This window comes from Protopterus annectens, chromosome 6.part0, assembly GCF_019279795.1.
Source record: "Protopterus annectens isolate FY-2018-M chromosome 6.part0, PAN1.0, whole genome shotgun sequence".
Lineage (NCBI taxonomy): Eukaryota > Metazoa > Chordata > Ceratodontiformes > Protopteridae > Protopterus > Protopterus annectens.
The window spans coordinates 413056255-413069874 of NC_056737.1; the positions used below are offsets into that span (position 1 = coordinate 413056255).

General features: G+C 37.8%; 1 protein-coding gene across 1 annotated transcript in view; it reads left to right on the forward strand.

Moving 5' to 3' along the window:
- RYR3 (ryanodine receptor 3) overlaps positions 1-13620 on the forward strand; it is a 3250282-nt gene that overhangs the window by 2015562 nt on the left and 1221100 nt on the right. Inside the window, exon 39 of the mRNA XM_044074157.1 lies at positions 12185-12458. Coding sequence (XP_043930092.1) covers positions 12185-12458 — 274 coding nt within the window. The remainder of the gene's footprint in view (positions 1-12184; positions 12459-13620) is intronic.

The following is a 13620-nucleotide window of genomic DNA, read 5'->3' on the forward strand; positions in this document are numbered from 1 at the left end:
GGTAGAGTAATGGTGGGAGTATCGATGTCAGAGTTATTGACACTATGAGAAGAGGGGCCAGGGTTGGAATGGATGTCCCTGTCTACTATTAGGTTGTGGTGAAGTCTGATGATGAGTTTTTAGAACTTTATGTATATGTTTTAGATAAGGTCTGTCTTTGGGGTTGGAGTTTAGGGTTTTAATCGGGTGGTGATTTAAAGGGGATGTGAGGTTAATTGTGTGGGGGATAGTTAAGTAAGATGTGTTATTAGAGAAGTTAGGGGTACTGGTGTGTTGAATGGGGTAGTGGATTTATTAGAAGGATTATTTTTAGAAAGGGGTTATAACCATAAGATGGTCAGAGGGACCAAGAATTTAATATTTAATGGTAAGTCAGAGGTTAACCAATGGAACTATAGGTATCACAAAAGATCAGACAAAGTTAAAAAAGAACCTAAGGTGACTTTTATTACCAGATTTACTAATGACAACAAGGCCATTATCAAGATTATATCTGATAATTGGCATGTACTTACAATTGACACGGACATAAAGAAGATAGTAGGAACTAGTTTCACTGACAGAAACAGCAAGAATTTAAAAGGGTTACTTTGCATTGAACATAATTATCCAGAAATTAGGCATTTCAGATCATTCAAGAAGTATGGCACTTTTGCATGTGGCAAATGTAACATGTGTAATATAATTTCAAAAGAACATATTTTTATACATCCTACTCTGAATTATAAATTTGAACCTAGGTTTTTTGCTTCGTGCAATGATACGAACCTCATATATTTAGCAAATTGTGGGCAATGTCATGCATTTTATATAGGCATGACCACCAGGAGACTGAAAGATAGGATAAATAATCATACTTATGCCACCAAGAAATCAGATCAGCGAAATGCCCTAGCCAAACATTCTATGCTTCATAAAGGTCATAATTTTAAATTCACGGTACTTCAAATAGTACTCCTTACTAAGGGAAGGGGTAACAACATCAATAATTTAGAAACCATCGAATTAAAATGGATTTTAAAATTCAGAGCACATCAAGACCCTGGTCTCAATCAGTTCATCAGCATAAAACCTTTGCTTGAAGCACGGAAGTTTAAATAAGCAAGATTTTTCTATTTAGTTATATTCACTGCACTTAAAGTTGTATATTTTCATTTTTTAGATTATATTTCATATATTTTATATTTAATGTTTATTTTATTTTACTTTATCATACATATTTATTTTGATACATTTCATTCTTATATATTAAGCCATATGGCTATAACTAGAACATTTCTACATATAGCAATTTGAAGGATGAATTGTGGATTTGAACTGAAGCTACATTTGATATTCAGTATGTTTTGCCTTATACTATCAAGATACAAGTTTAATTATGTAATGATGATTTAATTAATTGATTGATTGATGCTGAAAGTTTTAACGAACTTAAATGTATAAAAAGCTAGAGTTTTAGTAATTAAAATAGATCTGATGACGTGTACCCAGGGAGTACGCGAAAGCGCACATCTTTTTCAATAAACTTGGTCTTCATTTTATTACATTGTGGTGGTCTGTCTCCGGTTTTTACTCATCTAATCAGTGAATATTATACCCCGGTGGTAATATCTCATCATCAGCAGTAGCAGGTTTTAGCCAGGTTTCTGTGAGGCACATTATATCTGGGGAATGGACTGCTAACAGGGCATACAGGTCATGTATTTTGTTTATGCTTCTGATGTTTAGGTGAAAGGTGAAAAAAGAGTTATTGGATCTATTGAGTGGTAGAGTAATGGTGGGAGTATAGATGTCAGAGTTAGTGACACTATGAGAAGAAGGGCCAGGGTTGGAATGGATGTCCCTGTCTACTATTAGGTTGTGGTGAAGTCTGATGATGAGTTTTAGAACTTTATGTATATGTTTTAGATAATGTCTGTCCTTGGGGTTGGAGTTTAGGGTTTTAAATGGGTGGTGATTTAAAGGGGATGTGAGGTTAATTGTGTAGGGGATAGTTAGGTAAGATGTGTTATTAGAGAAGTTAGGGGTACTGGTGTGTTGAATAGGGTAGTGGAATCCAAGGTAGTATTGGCCTTCATAGGAGGTAAAGGATAGGTAGTAGAGACAGTAGAGAGATAGCCAGTGAATGCTTAGGTGCTGGTGAACAAAGAGTCTTAGACATTTTTAGGGCTTGAGGTTACCTGGATAAGATAAGAAGGAAGTAATAAATAGTGGCAGAGTGGCACCCTTTTGTGGTGAGAGATAATAGGTATGAGTAAAGAGGCGGGGGTAATCCTATGGTGATGAGAGATTCTGACTGGGAGGGAGGGAGGGAGGGGTGGGGTGAGAGATGCTGATTGGAAGAAAGAGGAGGGGTGGCTAAGTTAGTATAAATCTATTACTACTGGGGGCGGGTGGGATATGTGGGCAGGGTGGGGCGCGAAGCGAGCCCGCAGGGCGAGCGGAGCAGGGCAAGTCTGATCACAAGATACACATAGCCTGCCTGTAAGTAGACTGGCTATGTTTTTAAATCTCTGTTTGTTGCTTTTATTTATTTTCAGACAGAGAGTACACCAGATTGCACTAGACACTACCCGTTTGTTTCTTAAATAAAGGTAGGGCAACTGGTTACATTTTTGGTAGGTGTTGTACACCTTTAGATGGAAAGAGGCTCCCTAAGTAGGTAACTATAGGATACATTGCAGTGTTATGGACCCAGGGCCTGCTTAAATAATTGTTCACTTGGTTTACAACAGTTTATAGAGATATTGACCTTTTATGCTTTCCCCTATAGAAGGCTAGCAGTTAATTTAAAAAAAAAGTTCTTCAGGCAGATGGTGTCTTCCTAGCGACGCCAATTTGGTAGGGCAGGAGTGGTATGTAGAGGGGATCATATCTAACAAAGGATATAAAGTTAGCATTCTAATTTAAACATACAAGAGTCTCACCATTAATAGTTACTAAAGGTTACACAATAGTCTTCACAGTCTAGTATTCGTTGCATATCACCGTATTTCTAGGCTAGGCTATGTGTAGATAGGTAGTGTGTGCAAGAATCAGGCTATGAATGACTCTATCAACTCAGCGACTAATATATTACTTGCTTCACAGTGTTAGCATGGCGTACAATACTTCTAGTCCCACAAAAGTCAGATATGGACAAAATAACAGTTTTAGGCTACAGTTTAGCGACTAACAAGTTCAGCAAAATAACATTATAAAGCACTTTCGTTTATGTCTAGAGAAGGAAGACACAATATGCTGTTTGGACTTCTAGGATCCCTACTTACATATTAAGATAGCCAAGAAGTCCAAGAGGTTCCTGCATTCCAGGGTGGAGGGCCAGTTCCTTCCATTTAGACAAACCATAGCCCCTAAGGCATCCAGCAAATGCATGGTGACCATTGTAGTACATCTTAGGCTGATTGGAAACAAGATTTTCCCCTTATGTGGATGACTGGGTCCCATCTTTCCTTATAAGATATTCACTGATCTTAGCCTGAGACTGTTTACTGCAACCGCTCAGGTCCTTGGGAATGTAACTGAACACTTTGAAATCTCCAATGAAGCCTTTTCAGACATTCAACTTCATTAGGTGGTGACTAGACACTCTGTCCTCAAGACAGGATTTTGTCCCTGCAGTCCAAGATTCATGGTCTGTTGTTATCTTCCATAGCTGCAGCAGCAATATTTCTCAGACTTTGGGGTTCTTGCAGCAACTTTCTTTTTAGTCTCCTTTTCAGGCTCTCATATGATGGTTTGGTAGTGGACCAATAAGGTTCAGCAAAATCATAATAAGGACCCCATGTTCCTTCCAAACAGAATTTCAAGGGTATGCTGCAGGCATTAAGACTGTTAGCATCACCCAGGCAGTCTTTCTCAGAACAGTCTGTCTGTTGTTCCCCCACAACCAGCATGACTGACACCTTATATATGTCTGCCCTGGTGTAGGAGGAATTATTTGGAGAAAACAGACAAAAGGATTTGGTCATAGGAAGAGGACAATATACACATACATACCTTGTAGATGAGGGCAGTCATGCTAATATCACAGGCTCCACAAGACTTCCTCCCTCAGGCTGGATCTGACATTCACTTAAACCCATGCTATTGGTCTGATATATCAATGAGTAGGGTAGAACCTACTCCTCATTTTGGGAAGCCAGGCAACTACTTGAAAGAGGCATGATGTCTCATCACTTTCTAGCTGCAAAGCATATCCCTGAAAAAGCCATATGTCTAACAGACAAGCTTAGAGAATACTTGCTGATTCCACCAAAATAGTTCCATTACTCATTCAGTGTCAGACACCATCCTTCACTGCTGGAGCAGCTCTACCACGATTTATTTGCCACACTGACCAACTCCAAGTGGCGCAACCTTTTCTCCCTAATTCTTCCTCTGGGAGAGACTATCTGGGACACACTAATTCAGCAATGACCACCAGGTATCCTAAAGTTTCTCCCCATTTCTGTTTATTCTGAGTTTCTGAAAAAAAAAATGAACAAGGCAAAAGTCAAGTGCATAGCTGCATGATAGCAGGCAAGTTTGGCTCCCTTTGGTCCCTTTCACCTAGCTGAGAAGTGCATCAATATAAGCCTCCACAAAGGTCTCCTTACTGACCCATTCAGCAAGCCTCACCTGGACCTTCAGTTTTTCAATTTAAATGCATGGTTACACAAGTTTTCTTGATAGACATTGACCCTGCTTACTGCCCTAGGATACTCCAAATCCTCGGTTGTCCAGAAGCCTTCCACTAAATGAATGTATAAAAGCAAATGGTCTTAATTCACATTGTGGACCATTGCTCAAGGACTTGTCCCCTTTCTGGCCTTTATCCTGGTCTTAGTTCACATCATTGATAAGGACCTAAGCTACCTTTCTGTTAAATTTCATTTAACATCAGTTTTCAGCTTTCATCAGGTACTGAATTCATTTTCATTTGCATCCCTAAAAGTCTGTAAGGCTTTTCTCAAATGTACTATCTTGCTAAAGCTCCCCTTTTAAAGAACCTCCATAGGACCTTAAGCTTGACAAAGTAAACCAAAATGCCATTCTAGAAGGGTATCGGCTTCCTCCTTAGCCTTTTTGGGATGATTTAGTTGATGTTTGCGCTGCAGTGACTTGAGCTTCTTTGCACACTTTTGCAAGACTCTTTTAGCTGGATGTGATCTAAAGGTTTATTTCAACCTATGGTTCTACCATCATTGGGGCTATCCTGTCTTGATACCACACAAGAGGAGAACCCGAGGACTCTGTCCTCTAGATAAAGTGGCTGGAGCAGATCATGTAAGATGAAAGTTTTATAAAGTTATACACTTACCATAAAAATAGTGCTTCATGGTCCACCTCATTTCATTTCAACACACCCTCCCACCTCCCCCATCCTCTTGTAAATTGTTACAAGCAAAACATATTGAAGGAATTTCTAGTAGGAATGCAGCTAGTACTGAAGAGTTGGTTTCCCAGGGCCAAATAAGTCTTGGACAGATAGGGAGATGTTGTGCCTCATGGGAGGAGTGAAAGAAGTTTGAGCCTGGGAAAGTTTTATACATGCTGAGCGGCTAGTTTGTAATAGTGACCAGTCCTGTAGTTGAACTGAATCAACATGGATCATGAAGATCTATTGATATGGCACTTACATAACTTTTGTTTAGGGTATTTATGACCAAGGTACCTCTGATACTAATCACTAGACAGATGACCATTTGCATGAAAAGGAAATTATGCTGTCTAGTGCCATGTATGGAAATGAAGTAATATGTCTTGTTCTCAGTCATCTGAAGCGTATCATTATTATAAGAAGAATTTAGTGCCAGTGTAGGTAATGCTTTTTCATGCCTAGGAATGGCTACATTAACCCCAAAGCTCTTATATTTTCAGGTGTCAAAAGCTGTTAATTCTATAGCATACCTTCAACTGCTGCAGAACCTCATCAATTACTGGGTCTGTGTGAGTTTTAAAAGATAGACTGTACTCAAGCTATGCACCCAGATATTTGTTACAAGGAACTGCTCCATTGGTATGCTGGCTGAGCCCTTTATATCTGTATGCAACTAGTTGTTTAAACTTTTGGTTAGGGTCAAACAGTATAGCTACAGATGTCACAGAGTTAAACATCACCAAATCACATCTCTTGAGCATTTCCTGATGTAGTGTTTGGTCTGCTGATCCAAACACCCTTCAGAGATCAGCAGACATAGTTACAGTGGAAGAACTTCTCCCCATATTTAAAAAAATTGTGCTGGTTACATTCTAAATCACAGTCATAGTATATAGCCCATTTCTGAACTTAGACTGGACATGTGCCAGCAAATTATACTTGAAACAACATTCAAGAATCTGCATATAAACTATTTTTTCTTAATCTTAGCAGCTGCACCAAATGTTAAATTAATAGCAGAAGGGAAAGGTACCTTTAATAATGGAATTACTGCACTGTGTTTGATTTAGAAGGTGTAGAACAGCACCAATGAAGAGTGAAATTTAAGGGTCTATGTTAAATGTTCGAACATCCAAAATGTCGAACATTACATGGTCGAGACCAAATGTTCAACATTTGCATGTTCGAACATAAAAAATAAAAAAAAAAAAAAGAAAACACAGAAAAAAAAAACACTTTAACAGTGTAGGCAGGGAGGGAAAACTCCCTGAACCCCCCACACCCCCCTACTTCAATATACCAACTCCGAGACCGCACTTCAGTGCAGAAAAGGGAAATTCTCCTTATCTGCACCATACGGTGCCGTTGAAAGTCTATCTTCGAGCACTCAAAATTTCGAACGTTTGGTCTCGAAATTTTGAGCGTTCGAAGATTTGACAGGTACCCAAATTTAATTATATAGAGCAGGTACTTTGCTATTACTGAGGAAGTAAATTTCTTACTCCTCAGTCAGTCTGCAAAACTGCTTTTGGTGAAGCTGCCTTGAAGGGACGTTGGCATGAGGGGTGGGGCGTTGGCATAATGGTTAAGGTGTTTGCCTTATAAACCAAAGGTGCAGGGTTTGATTCTCACATGGAGTAATTGGCTAGGCTTAAAATGGCCCACAAAGGCAGTTAGCCTAGTACTAATCTATGAACCTAGGTTCAACCCAAGAAGAGAAAATATGACTCGGTGAATTAAAGCAGTTCACAGTTTAGCACAGATGATTAAGGCTATGTGATGCTAGTAGACTTGATCTTGTAGCCCTGTGTTTGATTCTGTCAGTCTGCATTTGCCTTACTCTGTGACTGTGAGCAATTTACTTAACCAGACAGTGGTTCCAGGGTTACACTGAAAAGTGGTATTTATGCCCAGTCAGTTTACTAGTTAAGTTAATAAACTGCAGCCAATTGTTGTTTGTTTCACAACCAGATGAGGTATGTACTGTGAGATATAGATGTATAAAAGACTGATCCAGTTGATATTAGTAGCAGTTGTCATGTTAGTGGTTACTGGTATGCAAGAAATGCCTAAATGAGCAGTGCTTGCAAGTTCCATGGCCACTTTCCACAAAGGTTTAGGATGAGCACGTGAGATGGTGTGTTTCTTCTTAAGGAATGCTCATTTGCTATTTCAGTTGCCAATTCATATAACTTCTGCTTGAGAAATTCTTCATAATAGAGGGTCCTGTTCTTTTAATGTTTTTCAGACGTTATCTTTTGCATTAAGATGTGCTTTAAGGGTAGTAGACAGCCAGAAAAATCTATCTGTATTGTCTTCTCAGTCTTAACAAGAATACTCTGGATGGCATTCATAATAGTTTACATAATAAGCAATTGTGGAGTGATTCTTAATGATTCGCTGCCCATCTGAACACTGAGTAAAACCACACTGCTCTGTTACTTAATGATGCATAAGTGAACAGTGATCTTGGCGGTGCAGCCTGTGTAAATTAGGCTTCTGAGCATCATGGATGTCATCCTCACAATAGGAAAGTCACATAGTACTGTGATTCAGAGATGCTTGTACTGTACAACTTCTGTAAAGGGTGTATATGGCTATTAGCTGTGTTGCATCCATTCATTTACTAGGTAAAACAGTTTCCATAACTGAGCAGTCTACCTGCACAGCCTAACGTAATGTAGCTAAAGGCTAGTCAGTGGAATGGCTACCCACTATTCCTCAAACTGCCTTATAGGCAGTTCAGAGAGGTTCACAGTACTGCTTTAATGAAATTCAGTGGCATGCTATTTCATGCATATCTCTGACTCCCATAATTGTGCCAAACTGAGTAGACTGCACTGAATAACCCTTTATCTTTTATGTCCACAAAAATCTTGATAAAGGTTCTGAGGGTAGCTATAACATTACTTTGACATGCTGGTATACACCATCTTCTTTTGCCCGTATTAAATGTATGTTAAGTGACAGTAACACTGGAGTTTGCTGTACTAAATACTGCAGCAGATTAGTTACAGGTATGTTCTTCTGTACAAAATGTACAAAACAATTGCACTTTTGTTTCATAAGTTTTTCAATAGTCACACAGATACATATTTGAAATTTGAGATAAACCTTTTTGCTTTGGAACTGCACATTTTGTATAAGTTAAAAAAAAAATCCAGTGTACCTTCCTAAAATAAAATGATATTGGTATACAATATAAAGCAAATTATGAAACAAAACTTTGTATAGTGTTCATGTTTTATTAATTCACATTCCTTTGATATAATGCATGAAATTAGCATCCACAGTTTATTAGTCTGAATGTCCATACTCAAATTCATAACTCAGTACTATGTTATTTTTTATTAACCAAGTAAAGCCATTATAATTCCTATATTCAAAAGTGACGTAAAAGTTTGATTGAGTGGCTTGTTCAGAGTCACTCAGTAAGCAAACATAATTAAACCCAGGTCTACAGAAAGTATATTGTTTACAGCTTCCAGCACTTCATACATCTGATCTGTCCCTGATCTTGCAGAACATCCCTGAGGTTACCTCATATTTTGGCCCTGTTACTCATAAAATACTTTTTTCTGGTAAGGCACTGCAGATCACATTCAATGAGTATGATAAAGACATTTAGAGTTTCATAGTTCTTATCCTCCAGAAAAAGAATGTTGATGCATAATATGTTGTTCAATTAACTTTTTTAAGCAAATTAGTGTAAATGTGGTGGTGGTGCTGCAGTAGCGTTGTCGCCTCACAGTAAGATGTTGTCCTATTTGATTCTCAGCTAAAGTGTCTTCTGTGTGGAGACATGCGTGAATGGGCGTACCTTCATTAAAGGTTGTGCGTCAGAGCTGGCAACTCGGTATGTAAAAATCTACTGCTAATCATTAGCGGACCGGAGTTCCGCTGTGGCGACCCCTAACCAGGAAAAGCCGAAAGACACAACAAGTGTAATATTTAAAAATTATCCCTGATTTTGGGCTGTTGTGCCCATAATATTTTTGTCTTTGTCCATTGTGAAGCAAGTTCAGAAGCATGAATCCCTTTGTGAGTTTCTGTAATATTTTCCTGAAACCTAGTCTGTACTTTGGGGAAAGATTACTGGTCCTAATTATACAAATGCACACAGGTCATCCCCGTGTATGTGTGTGTGTGTGTGTGTGTGTGTGTGTGTGTGTGTGTGTGTGTGTGTGTGTGTGTGTGTGTGTGTATGTGTGTGAGTGTTTGCATATTGTGTCATTCGACATCAAAGCAAACAGTCACACTTGCTCTTCTGGAACAGTTGTATGTTTGAAGTTAATATACAAAGCAATGAATGCCTATAGGTTTGTAGAACTAGACATTTCTCGGTCACAAATATTGAGTAGTCTGATACATAATGAAGCAAAGAAGGAAAAGTGTGTGTACGTGTGTATATATATATATATATATATATATATATATATATATATATATATATATATATATATATATATATATATATATATATACAGTGGATATAAAAAGTTTACATATCCCTGTTAAAATGCCAGGTTTTTGTAATATAAAAAATGAGACCACAATAAATCATTTCAAAACTTTTCCCACCTTTAATGTGACCTATAACCTGTACAATTCAATTGAAAAACAAACAAATCTGCTAGGGGAAAATATAAAAAATAAAAAAAAATGTGCAATAAGTCGGTTGTATACGTGTGCACAACCTTAAACTAATACTTTGTTGAAGCACCTTTTAATTCAATTACAGCATTCAGTCTTCTTGGGTAGGAGTCTTTCAGCCTGGCACATCTTGACTTGGCAATATTTGTCCACTCTTCCTTGCAGAAGCACTCCAAATCTGTCAGATTGGGAGGGCATCTCTTGTGCACAGTTCTTTTCAGGTTACCCCACAGATTTTCTGTTGGATTTAGGTCTGGGCTCTGGCTGGGCCATTCCAAAACTTTAATTTTCTTCTGGTGAAGCCATTCTTTTGTTGCTTTGGATGCATGCTTGTGGTCATTGTCATGTTCAACGGTGAAATTCCTCTTCATCTTCATCTTTCTAGCAGATGCCTGAAGGCTTTGGGCCAAAAGTGACTGGTATTTAGAACTGTTCATAATTTCCTCCACCTTGACTAAAGCCCCAGTTCCAGCTGAAGAAGTAAAACCCCAAAGCATGATACTGCCACCACCATGCTTCACAGTGGGAATGGTGTTCTTTTTTGGATGCAAAGTGTTGTTTTTGCGCCAAACATACCTTTTAGAATTGTGGCCAAAAGTTCAACCTTGGTCTCATCAGACCATAAAACATTTTCCCACATGCTTTTGGGAGACTTGATGTATTGTTTTGCAAATTTTAGCCGGGCCTGGATGTTTTTTCTGTGTAAGAAAAGGCTTCCATCTTCCAACCCTACCCCATAGCACAGACATATAGAGAATATAGGAGATTGTTGTCACATATAGTACACAACCAGTACTTGCCAGAAATTCCTGCAGCTCCTTCAGTGTTGCTGTAGGTCTCTTGGCAGCCTCCCTGACCAGTTTTCATCTTGTCTTTTCATCAGTTTTGGAGGGATGTCCAGTTCTTTGCAACGTCACTGTTGTCCCATATTTTCTCCACTTTTTGATTACTATCTTCACTGTGTTCCATGGTATATCCAATGCTGTGGAAATTTTTTTGTACCCCTCTCCTGACTGATATTTTCAACAATGAAATCCCTTTGATGCTTTGTAAGCTCTCTGTGAACCATGGCTTTTGCTATACCAGGCAACTGAGTAAATGTCAGGAAAATCCTACTAGGATAGCTGAACTTTATTTGGGGTTAATCTGAGTTTCTTTAATTGATGGCAGACGACTTAAAAGTTGTAATTAAATCAAAAGGTGCTTCAATAAAGTATTAGTTTAAGGGTGTGCACACTTATGCAACCAGCTTATTGTACATTTTTTATTTTTTATATTTTTTCCCCTAACAGATTTGTTTGTTTTACAATTGAATCGTACAGGTTATAGGTCACATTAAAGGTGGGAAAAGGTTTGAAATTATTTATTGTAGTCTCATTTTTTTATATCACAAAAACCTGGCATTTTAACAGGGGTGTGTGTAAACTTTTTATATCCACTCTAGATATATATATATATATATATATATATATATATATATATATATATATATATATATGGATTCCATACATTTGGTCAAATGATACCAGGCATTGCACTTCACTGAAAGCTCACTTGATTGAAAGCTCACTTGGTCGAATTTGATTTGGTCAAAAATGAAATATAGCCCCTGCCCCACTGCAGTGCAACCCTGGAGTGAGAATATTAAATAAAGGGGGGGCACTATTATAAGAAGGTGTATCCATTAGAAATGCATTGATATATATATCTTTAGTAAAAACTATTGGCATAATGTGGGGGGGTGACACACACACCCTTATTTAATATTATCACTCCAGGGTTGCACTGCAGTGGGGCAGGGGCTATATTCCATTGTTGACCAAATGAACTTCGACCAAGTGAGCTTTCAGTCAAGTGAGTTTTCAGTCAAGTGAAATGCCTGGAATCATTTTCAACCAAGTGTAATTTGACCAAATGTATGGAATCCATATTTTTATATATATATATATATATATATATATATATATATATATATATATATATATATATATATATATATATAAATTATTTGGTGCTAAGTGAATATCTCTGCTCACTATTCATGAAAGGAGATCACCTAGCTGAACCAATAAATATCAAAATTTGTTCTATAAATTCATTATATGTTGTTTGCAGTTAGGGACTTGAATAAACCATTTTTACATCATTTCATCTCTATTTATTTTTTAGCAACTTTGAAAGAGCTTATATCTCAAACTATGGTTCGCTGGGCCCAGGAAGAACACATTCAGGACCCAGAACTGGTCAGGATTATGTTTAGTCTCCTCCGCATGCAGTATGACAGTATTGGTGAGCTGTTAAAAGCCATGAGAAAGTCTTATACCATTAGTGCTGCTTCTGTAGAAGATACAGTCAACCTGCTGGAATCACTTGGACAGATCCGATCCCTCCTAAGTGTCAGAATGGGCAAAGAAGAAGAAAAACTGATGATTAATGGTTTAGGGTAAGAACATTCACTTTTAGTATATTTTTGTTCATGCCAGTGATATCCTCTGCATAATGTGAATACACTGCTAATGTAGTAATAATTTTGTACATTTAGTGTAAATCATACATTTCATATTTTGTAAAAGCATTACTGCAGTAATTCATTACAGAATTTGCTTAATTTCTGACCATAACATAATGCAAAAGACAGCATGCGAGAATTTTGCAGACATACAGGTATGCAGTGTGTCCAGGACAGTTTGGATAATAAATAAAAATACAGTGAGATACAATTGCAGATGGAGTTATTGACAAAACTGGCAAAATACTGAATCTGACGCATGTCTCTGTCCATAATGTGCAGTAGACAAAGAAGTAGTTATATACATTAAGGGAAATATGTGGGGGCCAAAGCCCCCCCATTGGGAATCAAGGGAGTAAAACTCATATGAGGGAGAACTAAAGGGTCTATATTATATGAATGAAAGTTCATATAATCGAATGCTGTAATGAGCGAAAATTCTGATAATCGAAAACAATATTATTCCACCCCACCCACACCCCCCACTAAATATATATACCAACACTGAGATTGCACTACAGTGAGGAAAGGGTAAATACTCCAGTCTTCACTGTACTGCGATCCCGCAGCACGCATCTCGATGTCCGGAATTTTAGCTCATTAGAGCGTGCGATTATATGAACTAGATCCGAACTAAATATGTTAGTGTTTTGTCATTTACATCAGTAGTACATATTTTTTATTTATATTAGTAGTGCCCTCCAAGATTATAGCTTGCAGAAAAACTAGATACTGCAATGAATCAAAGAAAACTGCAGCTGCAATCATTAAATTGTTCCTATGAATAAGCCACTTTCTGCTCTTTTCCCATTACTATGTAGTCAGTTAAAAAGGGTATTGTTAAAATATATCCTTGAAAATTATCGATTAGATAGGAGTTGGGGAAATGAATAGCCTACCTCATTCTCAACTTAAGTTTCACATCAAAGGAAGGAAAGAAGGAAAAATGTAGGGAAAAATACCCGAGGAAGTGGAAAGTTGATGAGGCAGGTACTTCTTCCACCCCTAATGCACCAAGAGAGAATCTTCTCCCACTCCAGTAACAACACATGTCTTCAGTCTTGAACACTGTAGTGATTAAGAATAAATCTACTTC